At 38.0% G+C, this 22,772-nt stretch overlaps 1 protein-coding gene across 1 annotated transcript in view; it reads right to left on the minus strand.

Annotated features, from left to right (window-relative positions):
- The window catches only part of ELAPOR2 (endosome-lysosome associated apoptosis and autophagy regulator family member 2), a 96,275-nt gene that overhangs the window by 36,852 nt on the left and 36,651 nt on the right, over window positions 1–22,772 (minus strand). Inside the window, exons 10-14 of the mRNA XM_035020477.1 lie at window positions 9,496–9,676; window positions 7,908–8,036; window positions 4,940–5,030; window positions 4,162–4,264; window positions 323–460 (exon numbers count right to left, since the gene is read on the minus strand). Coding sequence (XP_034876368.1) covers window positions 323–460; window positions 4,162–4,264; window positions 4,940–5,030; window positions 7,908–8,036; window positions 9,496–9,676 — 642 coding nt within the window. The remainder of the gene's footprint in view (window positions 1–322; window positions 461–4,161; window positions 4,265–4,939; window positions 5,031–7,907; window positions 8,037–9,495; window positions 9,677–22,772) is intronic.

Here is a 22,772-nt window from a genome sequence, read left to right on the forward strand (position 1 = left end):
TTTAAATAACTACAAAATCAGATTTTCTTTCTCTTAAGCTTTCAACAAATTATCTGTTTAGCATAGTTAAGCTTTCAACAAATATATTTGTTTAGTATAGAACAATCCAAAGAGACATTGTGTTATTCAATTTCATACATTCTTGCTCTCAAAAAATATATATACCATTTTTATCCAAATCCACTCCCTAACCAAATGATTGATCCCACATCAATAAAAAACTAAGTCTTTTCCTCCAAAAGATTTGAGTGATCATTGTGTATGAATGTCCATTGGGAGCGTCATCTTTGTATTTGAAAAAAAAAAAGGGCTTGGAACTTACATCTTGACCCTGATTGGTTCTCTGGAAAGCCCATGTAAACGTAAATGTTGCATTCTTGAAAATGATGTGGGTGTAAGCTTGCTTTTCTTTGGTTCCACCCCATGATTCCACCACATTGGTACTTTTCCTATTAATATCCTAATATATAGTAGAAAAATATAAACAAAAAAGCACAAATTCAGGATTAATATACATATGTATACATTACAAATATGTGTCTTTACAATAACCCCTGTAGGGTCAATGAATATTTATCTGCAGAGCACATCACCCTAGAACTCTCAAAACCTCCCTTCAAGTCTACACAAGCGCTCACTAGCTTAGTAATTACAATTTTTCAACCACATTGCCAATATAACCTGAAAGAGGTATCAAATTATAGTACATTTAAGAAATGTATGTGTGCACGTGTGCCTGTGTGCACGTGACTCTAGCTTAGGAAATACACTTTGAAAGGAAAACATAATTCCTCCAACTTCTCACAGTAAACTTCTAGGCTCCTCAGAGAATAGCAAGGTTTTTCCATGTTTGCCTTTTTCCTTGCGAGATTCTGATAGGCAGCTCTTGCACAGGAATTCTAAGTTCCCTCTGAATGACACTTGCAACTTCCAGGCTTCTCCAAGTGTACATTAACCAGAATGTTATTTTAAGTCCAAAGAATCTTCTTCTGCTTAAACTTGAACTCCAAAGGAATTCGTGTAATCTCTTATTTCTGATTTCCTTAGCTAAATTCAATATTTAGAATATTCTACAAATGTGTAACATTCCAACCAATGTGCTGTCATTAATGTGATTAGAAAGCAAATATAGTAAGTCAACCAAATAATGCAATACGCATCTAATTAATTTGAAGTGAAAACCAAACCTAGCCTTGAATTTTCTAATTAGTGGTCCCTACAGAAACCCTAATAGATGACTTAGAAATTTGGATGGGCTTCTGTTACATTATCTGGGATGTTGACAATATGACGGCATGAGCCCAAGATATGTCTGTTTCTTTCTCTGTTATAAACATAGGAGTCAAACCTTATAAAGTAATCAAATATGCTATAAAGAGATGTGTCTTGAGTTCACACCACAGACAGGAATAACAGAATGTGCTGGTTACACATTACAGAATTCCCCACGTTACCAAATGACCAAACCACCATACATGCCACTTCCTAAAAGAAGCTCAGAATACACAGACAGTGCTCTGTTAAACATCATATTTCTAGATGTTTATTCCAATAATAAGTGGAATTTATTGCATTACCGTAAATAATGCCATCTTACCTTTGTACAACACTGCATGCTTTTGAAAGCATTTCTATACACTATTTAACTGACATCACAAAAAATCCTGTGAGAAAACCAAATCAGAGAGGAAAGAAAACTAACAGATTCTGCTATGAGCTAAAAACTCTTAAGATTGATTCATGAAAGGGTGCCTGGGTGGCTCAGTTGGTTGGGCGACTGCCTTCGGCTCAGGTCATGATCCTGGAGTCCCAGGATCGAGTCCCGCATCGGGCTCCCTGCTCGGCAGGGAGTCTGCTTCTCCCTCTGACCCTCCCCCCTCTCATGCTCTCTCTCTCTCATTCTCTCTCTCTCAAATAAATAAATAAAATCTTTAAAAAAAAAGAGTTATCCATGTTATTATTCATGAACACTTGGCTTATCTCCAATTTTACTATAGTAATAGTGCAACAATAAGAGTATAAACCCTGGGCGCCTGGGTGGCTCAGTCGGTTAAGCGACTGCCTTCGGCTCAGGTCATGATCCTGGAGTCCCGGGATCAAGTCCCGCATCACGCTCCCTGCTCGGCAGGGAGTCTGCTTCTCCCTCTGACCCTCCCCCCTCTCATGTGCTTACTCTCTCTCATTCTTTCTCTCTCAAATAAATAAATAAAATCTTAAAAAAAAAAAAAAGATTGATTCATGAAAATAAATAGCTGTGATCTCTACCCTCAGGAGTGCTTGGTCAAGTGAGAGAGAAAAAACATCAATATAGTCACATAATTAAAATAGAGTTTTCTCGAAGAGTTTTTGGAGCACTCTAGAGAGAGCGGCTAATTTTACTTAAGGAGTAAGAGAAAGCTTCCCAGAAGAGGTGAAGTTTGAGCAGCCCTTGAATTATGAGCGGGAGTTCGCCAGACCGAAGAGCCAAAGGAAGAAAGCCATTGGGGCTTAGAGTGCCAAGGCAGGAGAACTGAAGTACAGGGTGTCCCTCTAACAGATTCACGGTGTCCTAAGAGGTGTGAGTAGTAACAGTGGACTTGTGAAACAGAAGCTGGGCAAAGAGTACAAAAAGCCATAATGATGTCATGCTAAGAAAGTTTAAGCATATTCAGAGGCAATTGGTTCTCAAACTTTAGCTGATGTTAGAACCACCCTCATGGCTGACTAAACTACAGATATCTGGGCGCATCACCAGAGTTTCTCATTAAGACTAGGATATGGCTGAGAAACCTACGTTTCTAACAGATTCTCAGGTGATGCTGGTCCAGGGACCACACTTTAAGGGCCACTGCCAAAGGCAGTAGCCAGCCAGCAAGGTGAAGGAGGCAGATTTGCTGTGGAGGCCGCCATTACTGTTTTTTTTATGTTTATAAAGGTAATTTTGACAGCCGCATATATGCGAGAATGGAGAGAGAATACAGACAGCTGCTGAGAAATAATGAGAGTCTGGACTTCAGCAATGGTACTGAGGATGAAGAACTAACAGATTAAAGAAATAGGAAGGCAGAGCTGCGAATTGAATAATTATTAGTTATTTGTGGCGTATTAAATGGATGTGTTGAAGATTATTCATGATCTTCTTTCACTACGACAAAGTCCTTCCCCGTCCCCCCACCCCCCGCCAGGAAGAAAATAGTCTGCCTTCCTTGAAGCTGGTAGTAATCACAAATATTTATTTATTTATGTATTTATTTATTCATTTATTCATTTATTTTTAAAGATTTTATTTATTTATTTGACAGAGAGAGACACAGCAAGAGAGGGAACATGAGCAGGGGGGCGAGTGGGAGAGGGAGAAGCAGGCTTCCCGCAGAGCAGGAAGCCCAGTGCCGGGCTCGATCCCAGGACCCTGAGATCATGACCTGAGCTGAAGGCAGACGCTTAAAGACTGAGCCACCCAGGCACCCCACAAATAAATATTTAAATCTTCATCTAACTTGTATATCATGGAGGAAACTGTTAACAGACTGCTTTCTAGCTACTAAAAGACTGGGGAAAAAGCAAAAACAATGTCTAGGAAGTCACTACTTACAGTATTAAAATCTTAGCCAACAATCTTCTAATACCCGCACAAGGTCTTAATAAATTTTATGTTCCTACTTTTCTCAAGCTAAGAGTTGAAATGTGTAGGGCATCTAGAAAAAATTGAGCAAAATTATGACATGCACATAGTAATGTTCTTTGCCTATAGTTATTAAATTTAACAGTGAAGAGTTTCCTTTCTTCCCAATGCCCTACACCCCCATTATTTTCTACCCTCACTTATAAATACAGGTTTTTCCTTCCTAGTGGTTTGAACTACAGAATGGTTATTAGAGGAGAATTTCTTTGTGCTGATGGCATATCTTTATGAAGGAGTTTTTACCAGATTAATATTCCCTGACTTCCGTCAGTCACCCAAGCCCCCTTGCTCAGTCCTCCCCATGAGGAACACAAGCTTTCTTTGTGGGCTGCACTGCACATTTCTTAGTGACTTCTTTAGATATTTTTTAATTTTTTGCAAGGAGACCTAAGAATGGGAAGAAAAATGGGATTCTTATCCCAATTTGCATGAATGAACTGACACTTGAAAGAACATGCTAAGCTTAGAAACCCGCCTTTGAAAGCCCCTCTTTCACTTACCACCATGAAATACAGAACACAGTCAGCTGAACAGAGGGTCTCAAAGACAAATGTTATTCTTCCCAGTTCAGAACCCATGGCTCCAGTCATAGATGTTGGTGGCCTATTTGACAGATTAAAATTATAATATTTATTGTATATTCTAAATAGAGTATGGCACAAAACTAAGTCACTTTTTCCATTAAGCTGAAAGCCATGCTCTTCTCTTCCCCTAATCCATGGTTCCCCACAGCCACAACTTCTTCCTTACTCCATCTCTACATGCCCAGACCATTCCAGTAAGGAGTCTACACAACGATGGTAATATGCTTGAATCTCCTGTGTAAATATTACCATCCATCCTAAAGTAAGAAAAATATGCCTTATTGGGAAACTTCAACATGGAGAACTAAAGCAAAAAGTGATTTAAACAGTTATAACATACTACTTAACAGATAAAACTGAGACAAAAATAAACTTATAAACCAAAAGATACCCCCACAAACAACAACTTGGACAAAGACCTCTTCATTAAGCATCCAATAATCATGGTTATTGTAACATTTGGATAAAATTATTGTTAAAAACTTTCAGTTTCATCTAAATATACAACTAATAGTTATAGTTACAATTCTACAGATATTCTTAAATGTAATACATTATCCTAAAACAGCTTGTTATTTGCTAAGTCCATCACAATGTAAGTATATTTTATGAAGGCAGTCCTATTTCATCTATTTCTATAGGGAAACAGGCATGAGGATTCTTACAGAAAGGAATCAGAATTGGTTTTCCTTACTTAAATCCTGGGATATGCAAGTTTAAGATCAGGTAATCATTATCCGAACCTCCAGCCCCACTCTGGATATGATCTCCAGCCACTTCCCAACCTGGAAATGAAATGAGGCATCTTTATCAGTAAAAATCCCATTATTGATTTCCAACAACCTTTTTAAATATGGTAAAAAAAAAAAAAAAAAAAAAAAAAGGACTATTAGTGTTTATGTTCAAAGTTAGAAATACTCCATGCTGATCTTCTACTTAGATGATTTGTCCATTGCAGTGAGTGGGGTATTAAAGTCCCCTACTATTATTGTATTATCATCAATTGTTTCTTTAATATCATTATTAATTGGCTTATACAATTGGCTGCTCCCAAGTTAGGAGCATAAATATTTATAATTTTTAGACCTTCTTGCTTTTTTTTTTTTTTAAGATTTTATTTATTTATTTGCGAGAGAGAGAATGGGAGACAGAGAGCACGAGAGGGAGGAGGGTCAGAGGGAGAAGCAGACTCCCCACTGAGCAGGGAGCCCGATGCGGGACTCGATCCCGGGACTCCAGGATCATGACCTGAGCCGAAGGCAGTCACTTAACTGACTGAGCCACCCAGGCACCCTAGACCTTCTTGTTAGATAGATCCTTTAAGTATGATGTGTTCCTCTTCATCCCTTACTACGGTCTTTGCTTGTATGATATGAGGATTGCTACTTCAGCTTTCCTTTTTTGTCCATTAGCATGATAAATGTTTCTCCACCCCCTTACTTTCAACCTGGAAGTGTCTTTAGGTCTAAAATGAGTCTCTTGTAGGCAGCATACAGATGGGTCTTGCTTTTTTATCCACCTGATACCCTGTGTCTTTTGATAGGGGCATTTAGCCCATTTACATTCAGGGTAACAATTGAAAGATACGAATTTAGTGCCACTGTATTACCTGTAAAGTCCCTGTTTCTGTAGGTTGTCTCTGTTTCTTTCTGGTCTATGTTACTTAAGGGCTCTCTCTTCACTCACAGGATCCCCTTTAATATTTCTTGCAAGACTGGTCTAGTAATCACAAATTCTTTTAGCTTCTGTTTATCCTGGAAGCTATCCTCTCCTTCCATTCTGAATGGAAGGAGATATGTTGGATAAAGTATTCTTGGCTGCACGTTTTTCTCATCTAGTACCCTGAATATATCATGCCAGTCCTTTCTGGTCTGCCAGTCTCTGTGGATAAGTCTGCTGCCAGTCTAATGTTCCTACCCCTGTAAATTAAAGAGTTCTTCTCTTGAGCTGCTTTCAGGATTTTCTCTTTATCTCTGAAATTTGCAAGTTTCACTATTATATGTTGGGATGTTGATCTATTTTTATTGATTTTGAAGGGTGGATTCTCTCTACATCCTGGACTTGAATGCCTGTTTCCTTCTCCGGATTAGGGAAGTTCTCAGGTATGATTTGTTCAAATATACCTTCTGTCCCTCTCTCTCTTTCTTCTTCTTCTGGGACCCCAGTAATTTTAATGTTGTTTTGCTTTATGATATCACTGATTTCTCAAAGCCTCCTCTCCTGGTCCATTAGTTGTTTTTCTCTCTTTCCCTCAGCTTCCTTCCTTTCCATCATCTTGTCTTCTGTGTCACTGACTCTCTTCTGCCTCATTTATCCTAGCTGTTAGAGCATCCATTTTAGACTGCATCTCAGTTAAAGCATTTTTAATTTTGGCCTGATTAGATTTTATTTCTGCACTAAGAGATTCTCTAAGTAAAGGAGGGAGCAAGTGGCTACGTTGAGTATTATCACGAGAGGCAGACCAAGTTCTCTAAAAGATCAAATAAAAGTTCTAGATAATCTTTACTAGTAAGTGAATACACACACACACACACACACAATGCTTTCATGAGTTCATTCAATTCCCTGGCCTTCCCAATCTTATTTTTCCTCCATAGATCTTAACTTCTTCAACTTAGAAATCAATCACAGGATCTTTTAGGAACACAAACCCTCATGGTCAAGTAGTACCTACTATATTTTCTCTTCTTCTCCCTTATGATAATTTCCTAGAAATGGGATTATTGGTCAAAAAAGAGAATATTTCATAATTTTTAATATATATTATGGCTTTGTCTTTCCCTCTCTCACTCATCTGTTTAACCAACACTATTCATGGACCTACTATTTTTCAATCTTTGTTTTCAGGTGTTCACCTCACTTCCTACATCCCAAGTATATGTATTTCAGATAGGTGCTGATTTAAAACTGATGCAATTTAAAAGAATTATTTAAAACAACAAAATATAATATGGAGAAAAAGTGAGCTCATAAAAATTGCTAATGAAATGAAAAGAGTAAAAGGATGCATTTTGATATAAAATCCTAGTATTTGTAACACCTACTCCTAGCATCAAGTTTAAAAATACACGTACAGATACTGTCACTCATTCAACCAGCAAATATTTCAGAACAGTGAAGAGCTAGCCTCTCTCAGGTCTTAAAATATTGGAACAAATAAAAGTCAGCCACAATCTTATAGAACTCCGTCACATTTTCAAGTTTTCAGTAAGTGGGGTTTATATATATTTTGTACACACAGTCATAGATTTCATAGGGAAGGGGAGTTAGAGACGATTTCACCTCTCGACACATTTCAGTCCTGAGCCAGACTCAACCAATTCTGGCAGAAATGCTGTCATCCTACCCTTCAAAATGGCAAGTGACATAGATTTCATTACATCCCTTGGTGATCTACTCTGGTATTTATAACCATAAATGGCGATCCTCAATATCTACTTTAAAGCTGACTCCAAAAAAAATGCAAAATAGTTTATATTGTTACAGAAAAGTCAACTGGCTGTGATACCCCATTTATTATTTCCATGTGAGGGCTGGAAGGCAGACACATAGCTAACTGATAGGAATGAAGTTCCTCATACCCATTTTTGGTATGTTTTTAGAAAGCTGGGTCCAAGAGTCTCTATGACCCAGATACATCCACAAGGCGATTCTGAACTCACCATTCATTCCATCACACTTTGAATTCCCAACATTAAAGCAGGAAGTTTTCATGTTGCCAGGAAGGACATTCCACCATTTATATTCAAACCCAAGTGCAGGCTCCATTCCTGCTGGACACGGCCTACATTCTATGACAGACAAGTGAAATAAACAATTACAGTTAAACTGCATCTGGATATCTTCCTCTTCCTCTGTTCTAAGAACTACTAAACTTTAATTAGCAGAGAAGGAAGCAGGAAAGAGAGACAGTAGAGCACAAATTCCCTTAAGAATTAATAACTTTTTCTAAAGCAATCTGGAAAGAAAAATATTTCTGGATATAATTTACCCATATACACTTGACTAACATGAAAAAGGAAAAGGATCAATATAAAATCTTCTAAAATTATTTTTTCCTTCATTTCTGAGAGTAATGGCTAACATCAAATCACCCTCCACAAGTAGGATAATCTGAAACTAGTTCTCTTATATGTGATCTTAGAATCAGTTCCCTCCACCTCATAAACAAGGAAATATTTCAGCCTTCCTATTGGTTATTAAACTTAAGAGTATTATACCATTTAATTATGGACTCCTTAGTTGAAATTCAAATATTGGCTATGTCGAAAAATGATACTGGAAGTTCACAGTCACATTTATTAATAAACCTGATTTAAATTAGTATCTGCAACAATGAAACGGAAGTGTCCTTTCCAACCATTTCTGAATTTACCCAACACACTTTGCATTAATCATGTCATTAGAGAGAAATGTTCACTGAGCAAACACTTCTTGCTACCAAATTACTTTAGGACACATTTTTACATAACCTGCTCAATGATAATGAGCTAGATATTATTACCCACAATTTTACAGACAGGAAAATGGAGGTACAAAAGGTTTAAGTAACTTGGATAAATCACACTCACAGTCCCCTGTGGGATGTCGATTCAAAACCAAGTCAATCAGACTCTTGAGTCTTTCTTATGCTATCTAAGGCTCTGGGTAGTAAGCAGATGGCATGGCTAAATTCAAATGAGAGGACTACAACTGAAATGCATTGTAATTTTTGTCTACCAAAATTAAAACAAACTCTGCAGCACTTTCTATATTATTTGATAAGCACTAACATTTTCTCTACTGTACACCCTGAAGCAATTAAGAGACTATCTTCACTACCATATGTCCAAAATGAGTAATTTTTGCTATTAGTATAGCACAAAATGTGATTTGTTGTTCCAAAGCTGAATTAGAAGAGGTTATATTTTATGCTTGCATGAATATATGTGTACACCCTCACTGGAAAAGGAGTGTCTATCCTTAACACTTAATATGGTGGAATTTTTTTTATCAACATTCAAAGGCAGAGTGAGTCATCCCGTGAAGAGGGTATTACACGCATTACACAAAATGCCAATAAAAATCTATCCTCGTGGTATGTTAACGAAGCCACTGCCACCTCACAATTCATTAGGATATTTCTCAACTCTTCTTCAGTCTCTGTGAGATAAGTATGTTTTATAAAGAAGTCTTCCACAAAAACAATGAAGAACAAGGTCACAATAGTCCAGCAAGATTATTTTGCTAAAGGTCCAATCGGCATCCTACCCTTTGTTCCATCCGAAAATGTTCCAGGAGGGCAGGGATGGCAAGATGATGATCCATTGTTATAAAATCCAGGGTTGCAAGGTGGACAGTCCTTCTTCTCTCCAGAAGGGGGCAACCTAATAGCATCTGTGAGATCCTCCCGGCAGATTTTGGGCTCTATCCACTTGTACATAATTTGCGTCTGGGAAAAAAAAAAAAAAAGTTCGCAGGTCATAGAAGATGCTTTATTTGCTTTAACTTTCCAGTAATAAAAACATTAAACAGAAAGCCTAGGAAAAGTCGAATAGTGAAAGAATAGAAGGGCCAGGTGAAAAGAATCTAAACCATTAGTAACAAAATGAGATAAAAAGAAAAAAAACAAACGTTGGTTGGGACGATGGCCGTTTCTTCCACGTGTTTTTACTATGAGCTACAGGTGGGCCTTACCGCATCCATGCAGCACGTTCATCATCATGGAATTCCACTTTAAAATATAGATACATGATTATAATCCTTACTCTTGTAGCCACTCATTCACTTTATTCCACAATGACATGTGCTTCTATGAAGAGACTACCTTTTCCATTTGGAGACCTTCACTACACTCTTCATTTCCCTCACCCTCAGCAACTATCACCATGCCTAGCACAATATGATCACAAAAGAAAAGGTGTATGTTTTTAAAAAGACTATATCTAGCTTCTCATTTCAATCCTGCATTTCACAAATACATGTGGTTGCTCTCTGAATCTTTTCCAATACCATGATGTTAGACTACAAGAGCCATAGTTAAAACATTTCTTTCTGGGCCCTGTTGCAGATGCTTCTAACATCAGAATTAAGATGACCTCTATTTTCAAAGACAGAAGTCTTTCAAACCTTATCTTCTCATTTTCTCTCACACATACACATACCCCTACACAACACCAAATACGCAAGATAACTATAACTCAGCCAAACCCAGAAAGTTGCGATTATAAAATTACTCTCATTGTGAAACCAGAAAAATTAAATGGGTTAGCCATTTCACAAACAAAATCAATATGCTCAGTAAAAATAAGACGGTATTTTAAATGCAAAGGATAAATAATTTCATAACTATAGTTTTTAAAAAGAGACTGTTTCCTTCAATAGACATATAATCCAATATAAGAACGCTTTCTCCTTCAAAACAGCTTTTGCAATAATAAGTCTAATACCGAAGCTGGAGAAACAAAATTAAAGACAATTCTCTATAGCTATTTTCAGTTAATAGAAAATTATATATAGCACACCCTCTAGACCACTCAATTTTATTCTCAAGTATTCTCTTATGGAAGAGCAAATTAACTTATCTGAAAAAGGATGCTTAAAGGAAATAGTTTAAAAGGTAGATGTCTCAACAGAATTATAAATAACATATTTTTCCTTTTATAACCCTCTTTCTGCATTCATTTTATGGCCCACATCATAATACAGTTCAACCAGTCACTGGACCCATCTGCCTCTCTCTTCCCAGCTGTAAAATGATGGCTGCTCCTGCTGAAGCTTCTTTAACAGTGAAAAAAAATAAACTAGATCCTGTATCCAGAGGGGTTCTCAACTCCTCTGAAAAAAGGGCACATAAAATTCAGAGAATCTAAGCAAATCATTATATCTGGGGGATTGTCTTTCTAAAAATCTGGCTTAGCAAGTAGAGAAAACAAATTTCCAACCCAATGAATTCACAAATTTGCTGATTTATTTTGACATGAATTAAAATCGCACTGTTAGGTATGAGCTACGGCACTGTTGAAAATAGGTGGTTCCCGCGTGGGAGTGGGGCTGGTGCTGAGGTTGAGCACTCGCACTGATCCTGGGGGCGCACCTTGTACTCCTCCCCACCACTTTGGTGGTCAGTACTATTATCCTCAAGTTTATAAATGAGGAAGCTGTGGGTGAGAGCTGTTGAACAACTTGTCCAAGAATTAGACACAGCTAGTAAACACTGACATAATACCAGTCAAGAAGGGTCAGTTCAGTTAGAGTAAAAATAGTAAAATGAGGAAATATATTTTTGACAAGTCAGCTGACCACATGATTCTCAATCCAAGCACAGTAAATGTTTAAAAATTAGAAAATGTGCACCACCTTTAAACATTTAAACAGTGAGAAGCCAAATTTCAAATGCTCTACAGTAACAGTTTTGTTTATGAGGCCTCTTGCTTCACATGGCAGATTGAATCTATGCCTCTTTCTAACCGGAACAGATGATTTCAAGTGGAGCTGGCTGGGGAAAGATAATAATATAAATGATGACTTAGCACCAGATGGCTCACAGTGCAGGTAAAAAACCAACAATCAACTCATTCTTTGGCAAGTCAAGATAAAATTATGAAACATTTTATGAACCCAAAAAAACCCTAATAGAACAAAACTCATCAAATTGCCAGTAAGATTAGAGAAGACCATAGTGTCCGAGTATTTATCTTACGTGTGAATAAATACATTTTAGAGAAACACATGGAGGTATCAATTCTCATGTCAAAATAAAATTCAGGACAGGGAAGACTAAAATTTAGACAAATTTTGAGGCTGCATTTGTCCATGGTTGCCAGCTTTCTTCCTTCAAATGTCCCTGTACAGAAGCACCAAGGCTTCTGTAGACTGGCTGAATTCTGTAGAGCTAAGTTATATGTGCTTTACAAGTCTACCAACTGCCACTCCAACCTAGTTGCCTTGTGCTCTATGATGTTCTGACCTGTGTGTTCCCAACCAGGCGGTCTATTGCTTGTCTTCCTGACTTGTCCAATCCTTGATCTCTTCCAGTAGCCAGACACTGGGCCCTCATCATTTGTCTCTCTGACATGCCCACACCCTTCTGCCAAGTTGCACCTATCCCCTCCTTCAAAGCCATGCTCAACATCTAATGTGCTCTAAGCTTCTCCTCAGCTCACCCATCTACATATCAGCATCACTTGGATTCCTTTTCTATGAAGGTTCTGCTGTTTTCTCTTTCCCCTTGTGGTTACCTCCTTGTGCCCTTTCAAAATGCATCAAAGCTTGGGCCCTCTTCTTCCTTTATGTGGAAGACACCATGGGGATTGAACATTGTCCTGCAGATTGTAGCCAGGGCTTTAGGCAAGGAAATGTTCTAACATTAGATTGGGGTGAAAATACCAGAAACACTGATGTCTAATATGACAACTGAATTGTCTAATTTGACAATTCAATCTCAATAAAGCTGTTTTTAAAAAATAATTTAAAGAAGACTATCTTGAAAGAAGTTGCTGTGGCCAATGTCAAAGAGGTTACAGCCTATGTTCTCCTCCAGGACTTTGATGGATTCCTGTCTCACATTGAGGTCTTTCACCCACTTTGAGTTTATCTTTGTATATGGTGTTAGAGAATGGTCGAGTTTCATTCTTCTGTATATAGCTGTCCAATTTTCCCAGCACCATTTATTGAAGAGACTGTCTTTTTTCAATTGCATATTTTTTCCTGCTTTGTTGAAGATTATTTGACCATAGAGTTGAGGGTCCATATCTGGGCTCTCTATTCTGTTCCACTGGTCTATATGTCTGTTTTTGTGCCAGTGCCATGCTGTCTTGGTGATCACTGCTTTGTAATAGAGCTTGAAATCAGGCAACATGAGGCCCCAGCTTTGTTTTTCTTTTTCAACATTTCCTTGGCGATTCGGGGTCTTTTCTGAGTCCATACAAATCTTAGGATTGTTTGTTCCAGCACTTTGAAAAATGTCATTGGAATTTTGATGGGGATGGTGTTGAAAGTACAGATTTCTCTGGGTAGCATAGACATTTTAAAAAATGTTTCTTCAACATTGGCCACAGCAACTTCTTTCAAGACACATCTCTAAAGGCTAATGAAACAGAAGCAAAAATGAACTTTTGGGACTTCATCAAGATAAAAAGCTTCTGCACAACAAAGGAAACAGTCAACAAAACAAAGAGGCAACCCACAGAATGGGAGAAGATATTTGCAAATGACACTACAGATAAAGGGCTGGTATCCAAGATCTATAAAGAACTTCTCAAACTCAACACCCAAAAAACAAATCATCAAGTCAAAAAATGGGCAGAAGACATGAACAGACACTTCTCTGAAGAAGGCATACAAATGGCTAACAGACATGTGAAAAAATGTTCATCATCATTAGCCATCAAGTAAATTCAAATCAAAACCACACTGAGATACCACCTTACACCAGTTAGAATGGCAAAAATTGACAAGGCAAGAAACAACAAAAGTTGGAGAGGTTGTGGAGAAAGGGAAACCCTCTTACACTGTTGGTGGGAATGCAATTTGGTACAGCCACTTTGAAAAACAGTGTGGAGGTGCCTCAAAAAATTAAAAATAGAGCTACCCTATGACCCAGCATTTGCACTATTGGGTATTTACCCCAAAGACATAGATGTACTGAAAAGAAGGGTCATATGCCCCCAAATGTTCATAGCAGAAATGTCCACAATAGCCAAACTGTGGAAAGAGCCGAGATGCCCTTCAACAGATGAATGGATAAAGAAGATGTGGTCCATATATATAATGGAATATTACTCAGCCATCAGAAAGGATGAATACCCAACTTTTACATCAACATGGATGGGACTGGAGGAGATTATGCTAAGTGAAATAAGTCAAGCAGAGAAAGTCAATTATCATACGGTTTCACTTACTTATGGAACATAAGGAATAGCATGGAGAACATTAGGAGAAGGAAGGGAAAAATGAAGGGTGGAATCGGAAGAGGAGATGAACCATAAGAGACTATGGACTCTGAGAAACAGACTGAGGGTTTTAGAGGGGAGGGGAGTGGGGGGATGGGTTAGCCTGGTGATGGGTATTAAGGAGGGCACGTACTGCATGGAGCACTCAGTGTTATATGAAAACAATGAATCGTGGATCACTACATCAAAAACTAATGATGTATTATTTGGTGACTAACATAATAAAATTAAATTAAATTTAAAAAATAATAAATTAATAAAGAAGACTATCATGAAATTTTATTTTCTACAAATTTAGAACTCCCTAATCACTGAGAAATACCATGGTCTTTCCCCATCATCCTAACTCAGAAACACAGTCTCCAACTGACTTACTTAAACCATATAGGAAGAAAGGCAGTTTTAAAAGCAGTATCCCTTTATACCCTACTTTTTAGTGTCTCCTACATCCTACCTTTGCTATGTAACTCACAATTACTGTGTAAGAGACATTGAGCATTTGGAATAACTTGTAATAGTGAAGTTCATTAAAGGGCAAAGAAAGTACTAGACAAATTCCATCAATTTCCTAGCCCCAGGGATGACTAAGTTGCACAGTCAAATGTCCCCTCTCCAGGCTTCCTTCTAAAACATCTTGCCCTGCCAGGCACCCTTCTAGCCTTGGCTACAAGTTTGCTTTTTTGACAAAACATGCTGTTCCAGAAGTGGGGAGCTCTGCTTATTTGAACATCATTATGTACCAATGGAATTTACCTTCTGTAAGTTCACCCAAATTCTGCCTTATGGAATAATACAGAAAAGTCTGTATCTTCTTTTGTATGATTTCCTTTCAAATGCTTCAACTTACTATTTAGGAAGTTCTTATTAAGTACCTACTGTGTATAGAAGAAAGCACTGTGGGGAATTTAAATATTAATAAGATAAATTGCTCTGAAGGTGGTTCCAGTCTAATAGTGATAAGAAAGGTTCACAAAGTGCTAGAACATAAAAAAAATAAAATATGTGCAGAGGATGCAAAAGCATTGGATTTGGAAGCAGACACGATTAGGGTTAGAATTCCAGTCTTAAGACTTACTAGCTGTGGCTAGCTATAACCTTCCAGAAATTACTTAACATCATTAAGCCTCAGTTCTCTCATCTACAAACTGGGTATATTAATGTCTAAATTGCATAGCTGTTGAAAAAAAGAATTAGAGGCCATGTTTGGATACACATGCACACACACAGTGCGCACACAATTACATAAGTGACAGATGCTCCTGCTCCTAATACCATCACTACTATTTCCATAATTACTGTCACCATCATCACTTCGAAGAGAAACATGAAATGTCATGGATATTCAAAGGGAAGAGATCAAATCTCTTTGAGACAAGTAGAACACGTCAGAAAAATGATCCAAATTCCTCCATCCCAAGCTGTCTTTTCTCCAAACCGAAAAAATATTACCAGCAACTTCAACCGTATTTCATATCAAATAGTTTAATATTCTGGCCTCTTTTCTCAAGATTCTGCCCAATTTGTCAAAATTTTCTCAAGCCTTCTGCCAAGAACATAACACAACTCTCTAAAAGTGTTTATCATTCACTCACTAATTTTCTCATTCATTAATTTATTCAAAAGATGCTTCATTACCTTCTGTGTTCCAGGTACTCTACTAGGCTGACAGATTGTTTTTCTTTTTAAGTGATTAAAAATGTGTTTCTGTCTACAGGAAGCTGAGAGCCTGGGGAAGGAAACGGTCATCTTTTTTTTTTTTTTTTTTTGTATGAACATATAATGTATTATTTATTTCAGAGGTACAGGTCTGTGATTCATCAGTCTTATGCAATTCACAGTGCTCACCATAGCACATACCCTCCCCAGTGCCCATCACCCAGCCACCCCATCCCTCCCAACCCCCTCCTCTCCAACAACCCTCAGTTTGTTTCCTGAGATTAAGAGTCTCTTATGGTTTGTCTCCCTCTCTGGTTTCATCTTGTTTCATTTTTTCCTCCCTTCCTCTAAGATCCTCTGCCTTGTTTCTCAAATTCCTCGTATCAGTGAGATCATATGTTACATGTCTTTCTCTGGTTAACTTATTTTCCCAACACCATTTGTTGAAGAGACTGTCTTTTTTCCATTGGATATTCTTTCCTGCTTTGTCGAAGATGACTTGACCATAGAGTTGAGGGTCCATTTCTGGGCTCTCTATTCTGTTCCATTGATCCATGTGTCTGTTTTTGTGCCTACCATACTGTCTTGAGGGGGTGATGATGACAGCTTTGTAATAGAGCTTGAAGTTCAGAATTGTGATGCCACAAGCTTTGCTTTTCTTTTTCAACATTCTTCTGGCTATTCGGGATCTTTTCTGGTTCCATACAAATTTTAGGATTATTCCATTTCTTTGAAAAATGTTGATGGTATTTAATCTTGCATTAAATGTGTAGATGTCTTCCTCAATTTCTTTCATGAGTATTCTATAGTTTTCTGAATACAGATTCTTTGCCTCTTTGGTTAGATTTATTCCTAGGTATCTTATGGTTTTGGGTGCAATTGTAAATGGGATCGACTCCTTAATTTCTCTTTCCTCTGTCTTGTTGTTGGTGTATAGGAATGCAACTGATTTCTGTGCATTGATTTATATCCTGCCACTTTACTGAATTCCTGTAGGAATGTGAGCAGTTTTGGGGTGGAGTCTTTTGGATTTTCCACATAAAATATCATATCATCTGCAAAGAGTGAGAGTTTGACTTCTTCTTTGCCGATTTGGATGCCTTTTATTTCTTTTTGTTGTCTGATTGCTGTGGCTAGGACTTCCAATACTATGTTGAATAGCAGTGGTGATAGTGGACATCCCTGCCGTGTTCCCAACCTTAGGGGGAAAGCTCTGAGTTTTTCCCCATTGAGAATGATATTTGCTGTGGGTTTTTCATAGATGGCTTTTATAATATTGAGGTATATACCCTCTATCCTTATACTCTGAAGAGTTTTGATCAATGCTTTTTCTGCATCTATTGAGAGGATCATATGGTTCTTGTTCTTTCTTTTATTAATGTATTGTATCACAGTGATTTGTCGATGTTGAACCAACCTTGCAGCCCAGGGATAAATCCCACTTGGTCATGGTGAATAATCCTTTTAATGTACTGTTGGATCCTATTGGCTAGTATTTTGGCAAGCATTTTTGTATTTATGTTCATCAGGGATATTGGTCTGTAATTCTTTTTGATGGGGTCTTTGTGTGATTTTCGGATCAAGGTAGATTCACTGGCCTCATAAAATGAGTTTGGAAGTTTTCCTTCCATATCTATTTTTTGGAACACTTTCAGAAGAATAGGTATTAATTCTTCTTGAAATGTTTGGTAGAATTCCCCTAGAAACCATCTGGCCCTGAGCTCTTGTTTGTTGGGAGATTTTTGATTACTGCTTCAATTTCCTTACTGGTTATGGGTCTGTTCAGGTTTTCTATTTCTTCCTGGTTCAGTTTTGGTAGTTTATACATCTCTAGGAATGCATCCATTTCTTCTATATCTTCTAATTTGCTGGCATATAGTTGCTCATAATATGTTCTTATAATTGTTTGTATTTCTTTGGTGTTGGTTGTGACCTCTCCTCTTTCATTCATGACTTTATTTATTTGGGTCCTTTCTCTTTTCTTTTTGGTAAGTCTGGCCAGGGGGTTATCAATTTTATTAATTCTTTCAAAGAACAAGCTCCTAGTTTCGTTGATCTGTTCTACTGTTCTTTTGGTTTCTATTGCATTGATTTCTGCTCTGATCTTTATTATTTCTCTTCTGCTGGGTTTAGGCTTTATTTGCTGTTCTTTCTCCAACTCCTTTAGGTGTAACTTGAGACCTTTCTTGTTTCTTGATAAAGGCTTGTATTGCTATATACTTTCCTCTTAGGACTGCCTTTGCTGCATCCCAAAGATTTTGAATACTTGTGTTTTCATTTTCATTTGTTTCCATGAATTTTTTTAATTCTTCTCTAATTTTCTGGTTGACCCATTCATTCTTTAGTAGGATGCTTTTTAACCTCCATGTATTTGAGTTCTTTCCCACTTTCTTCTTGTAATTGAGTTCAACTTTTAAAGCATTGTGGTCCAAAAATATGCAGGGAATGATCCCAATCTTTTGGCACCAGTTGAGACCTGATTTGTGCCCAGGATGTGATCTATTCTGGAGAATGTTCCAGGTGCACTAGAGAAGAATGTGTATTCTGTTGCTTTGGGATGGGATGTTCTGAATATATCTGTGAAGTTCATCTGGTCCAGTGTGTCATTTAAAGCCCCTATTTCCTTGTTGATCTTTTGTTTAGATGATCTGTCCATTTCACTGAGGGGGTGTTAAAGTCCCCCATTATTATTGTATTGTTGTCGATGTGTTTCTTTGATTTTGTTATTAATTGGCTGCTCCCATGTTAGGGCATAGGTATTTAAAATTGTTAGATCTTGTTGGATAGACCCTTTCAGTATGATGTAGTGTCCTTCCTCATCTCTTATGACAGTCTTTGGTTTAAAATCTAATTTGTCTGATATAAGGATTGCCACCCCAGCTTTCTTTTGGTGTCCATTAGCATGGTAAATGGTTTCCCACCCCCTCACTTTAAATCTGGAGGTGTCTTTGGGTCTAAAATGAGTCTCTTGCAGACAGCATATCGATGGGTCTTGTTTTTTATCCAATCTGATACCCTGTGTCTTTTGATTGGGGCATTTGGCCCACTTATATTCAGGGTAACTATTGAAAGATATTAATTTAGTGCCATTGTATTGCCTGTAAGGTGACTGTTACTCTATATTGGCTGTGTTCCTTTCTGATCTATGTTACTTTTAGGCTCTCTCTTTGCTTAGAGGACCCCTTTCAAGATTTCTTGTTGGGCTGCTTTGGTGTTCACAAATTCTTTTAGGTTTTGTTTGTCCTGGAAGCTTTTATCTCTCCTTCTATCTTCAATGACAGCCTAGCTGGATACCATATTCTTGACTGCATATTTTTCTCGTTTAGTGCTCTGAATATATCATGCCAGTCCTTTCTGGCCTGCCAGGTCTCTGTGGATAGGTCTGCTGCCAATCTAATGTTTCTACCATTGTAGGTTACATATGTCTCCTCCAAGCTGCTTTCAGGATTTTCTCTTTGTCTCTGAGACTTGTGAGTTTTACTTTAGATGTCAGGGTGTTGATCTATTTTTATTGATTTTGAGGGGGCTTCTCTGTGCCTCCTGGATTTTGATGCCTGTTTCCTTCCCCAAATTAGGGAAGTTCTCCGCTACAATTTGCTCCAATATACCTTCTGCCCCCCTCTCTCTTTCTTCTTCTTCTGGGATCCCAATTATTCTAATATTGTTTTGTCTTATGGTATCATTTATCTCTCAAATTCTGCCCTCATGATCCAGTAGTTGTTTATCTCTCTTTTTCTCAGCTTCTTTATTCTCCATCATTTGGTCTTCTATATCACTGATTGTCTCTTTTGCCTCATTTATCCTAGTAGTTAGAACCTCCATTTTTTATTGTACCTCCTTAATAGCCCTTTTGATTTCAACTTGGTTAGATTTTAGTTCTTTTTTCTCTAGTATCCTCTATGGTTTTTTCAAGCCCAGCTAGTATCTTTATAATTGTCATTCTGAACTCTAGTTCCAACATCTTACTAATGTCCATATTGATTACATCCCTGGCAGTCAGTACTGCCTCTTGTTCTTTTTTTTGAGGTGAGTTTTTCCATCTTGTCATTTTGTCCAGAGGAGAATAGATGAATGAGAGAACAAAATGCTAAAAGAGTAACAAAGACCCCAGAAAAATATACACTAAACAAATCAGAAGAGACCCAAAACTGGAGAGAAAAGAAAGGTGGGGGGAAAAGGAGTATGATCAGGCTGGTGAATAGAACAGAGCCACACACTAGATTCTGGGTGTATTTTGGTCTGTTAGAAGAAATTGCCTCTCAAAATTTTAAAGAAAGAAAAACGTATACACACACACACACACACAAAAAAAAAAAATAAGGGTAAATACAATGGAGGGATGGAATATGACTCTAAAGATGAAAATTAAGGAGCGCCTGGGTGGCTCAGTCATTAAGTATCTGCCTTCAGCTCAGGTCATGATCCCAGGGTCCTGGGATCAAGCCCCACATTGGGCTCCCTGCTCAGCAGGTAGCCTGCTTCTCCCTCTCTCACTCCCCCTTCTTGTGTTCCCTCTCTCGCTGTGTCTCTCTCTGTCAAATAAATAAATAAAATCTTTAAAAAAAAAAAGATGAAAATTTAAAAAGATTTTAAAAAGGAATTGATAAGGTAAGAAGTTGGTTGAAAAAGAATGAAAAAATTTTTAAAAAAAGATGTGATCAGGGGGAGACTAGGACAAAGTCATACACTAGATTCAGGGTATATTTTGGTCTATTAGAAGAAACTGTATCCCAAAATTTTAAAGAAGGAAAAATTTATATATATACAAAAAATAAGGTTAAATACAATGTAGGGATAGAATATAACTGTAAAAATCAAAGTTTAAAAAAGATTTTTAAAAGGGAATTGATAAGATGTTGGTTGAAAAAGGAAAGAAGAAAAATTCAACTAAAAAAATAGAAATAGAAAAAATAAAGAAAATTTTAAAAATTAACTTTGAAAGACTAAAGAATCATGGGGGGAAAAGCAATGAATTCTGTATTCCCTTAGTGCTGTATTCCCTTAGCGCTGGGGTTTTGCAGTTCTCATTGTTTGGTAAACTTGGTCTTGGCTGGATGTTCTTGTTGATCTTCTGGGGGAGGGGCCTGTTGCAGTGATTCTCAAATGTGTTTGCCTGAGGCGGAAATGAACCACCCTAGCCAGGGGCCAGGCTAAGTAATCTGCTTGGGGAAGGGGAGTCTCCCTGGATCTGCCACTTGCTGGTTCCCTGCTTGAAGAACAGTGGCCCGACTGTGCCGGGGATCATGGTTTATGGCAACCCCGAGCAGAAAGCCCACTCCTCGGCTCCGTCTTTGCAGCTGGCTTCCCCGCTCCGATACCTGGGAGCTCTGCCACACTCAGGCACACCCGGTCTTTCTGTGATTCCACGAATCGTGAGACCACACTGTCCCAGCAAAGGTTCCACCCCCCACTTAGCCACTGGTGCAATGTCCCTGAGCCGGGCAGACTTCTAAAAGTTCCGATTTTGTGCTCTGCTGCTCTATCACTTGCCAGTAGCTGGCTGACAGAGGCTCCCTCCCCCCATGGTCTATCTTCCTGTATATCTCATCAGATTCACTCCCCCACACATCCTATCTTCCAGGAAGTGGTCACTTTTCTGTTCATAGAATTGCTGCTATTCTTTTCTTCCATCTCCTGTTGAGTTTGTAGGTGTTCTGAATGGTTTGATAACTATCTAGCTGAATTTCCGGGACCAGACGAAATTTAGGTCTTCTACTCTTCCACCATCTTGCTCCTCCTCTCCAGGAAATGGTCATCTTTACAAGAACTGTATTTGCAATAGTGATCTGATACCAAAACACTAGCAAACCTTCTATGACCACTCTGAAAATATCAGAAGAGGTGTGCAAAAAATTCTGTGGGAATTCCCAGTATATCAAGACAACCTTGGCAGATCTATTCATGTTATTTAAGAGTAGATGAGTTCTATGAACCAGCACAGAATCACTCTCTTTTTATTATGGTAACCAACACCATCTTTTTCTCTTTAGGAACTGATTTGTGTGACACTGAAAGGAACAGGGAGTTATACCGTCTGGCTGCCCAGCCTCAGGGCTCAGCCAGTGAATGAAGCTGTTGTACCAGAGTATTCCATTCCATTGGAAGAATGGTTAGTCTGAGGTGGGCTCATGCTTCAAGGAGGGCCAATAAGAGTCTTTTCTGAAACTCTGGTCAGCGCCTCTATGATCAAGAGCTGTGAGGATGATAGTGGCTTGGGTGGAGATGCCAGTGGGCATCTGGTACCACAGGAAAGAGCTTGCCTCTGAAGGAAATAAAAATGAACCAAGAATATCAGTGAGAAGAACAGGAGAAAAAAAAAAATGTCCTAATAAAACTGCTCTATGGTGACCTCCCAGTCATGAGTCAAGAGACTTGCCCTGCTTCCACCTACCCCAAATCTGGAAAGGATTTTTTAATTTCATTAACAGAATTTTTAATTATCCCCAAGTGTGAGAGCAAAACTAACACCTTGCTTTGCAACCATTAAAAAGAAAGGTGTATTCACATCCCACAGTCAGGGCAGGGGAAGGAACTACTTTTTACCCTGAGATAAAAGACAAAAACAAACAAAAAGTTACTAGTTCTATAGAGTTCTAGTACTCAATATAAATAAAAGCTTAAGCCTTGTCTGTATGTGGCTGACTCCCTAACAAAACCACCTTATCTCTCTAATGTCTGTAAGCAGAACTGAGACAACCTTTGTGGATATAATAAACAAGTGAGTGACTTGTTTTTCAGCCATGAACCCACTTAATTGAAAATTAAGTATTCTTTGTATTCTTGGGAGGTTTTTTTTCCTCTTTAAATGTCTCTTGCATTTTTTATTTGGTAAGCCAGGTTCTAAAGCTTGGATTCTCCTCAAAATATTTTTGGCAAGTTTTGGCAAGTTAATGTTTTCTCTTTTCTAAATACTTCTATATCTGAGACTTTGACACAAAT

This window comes from Mirounga leonina, unplaced genomic scaffold, assembly GCF_011800145.1.
Source record: "Mirounga leonina isolate KUSES-001 unplaced genomic scaffold, KU_Mleo_1.0 Mir_174, whole genome shotgun sequence".
NCBI classification, from domain to species: domain Eukaryota; kingdom Metazoa; phylum Chordata; class Mammalia; order Carnivora; family Phocidae; genus Mirounga; species Mirounga leonina.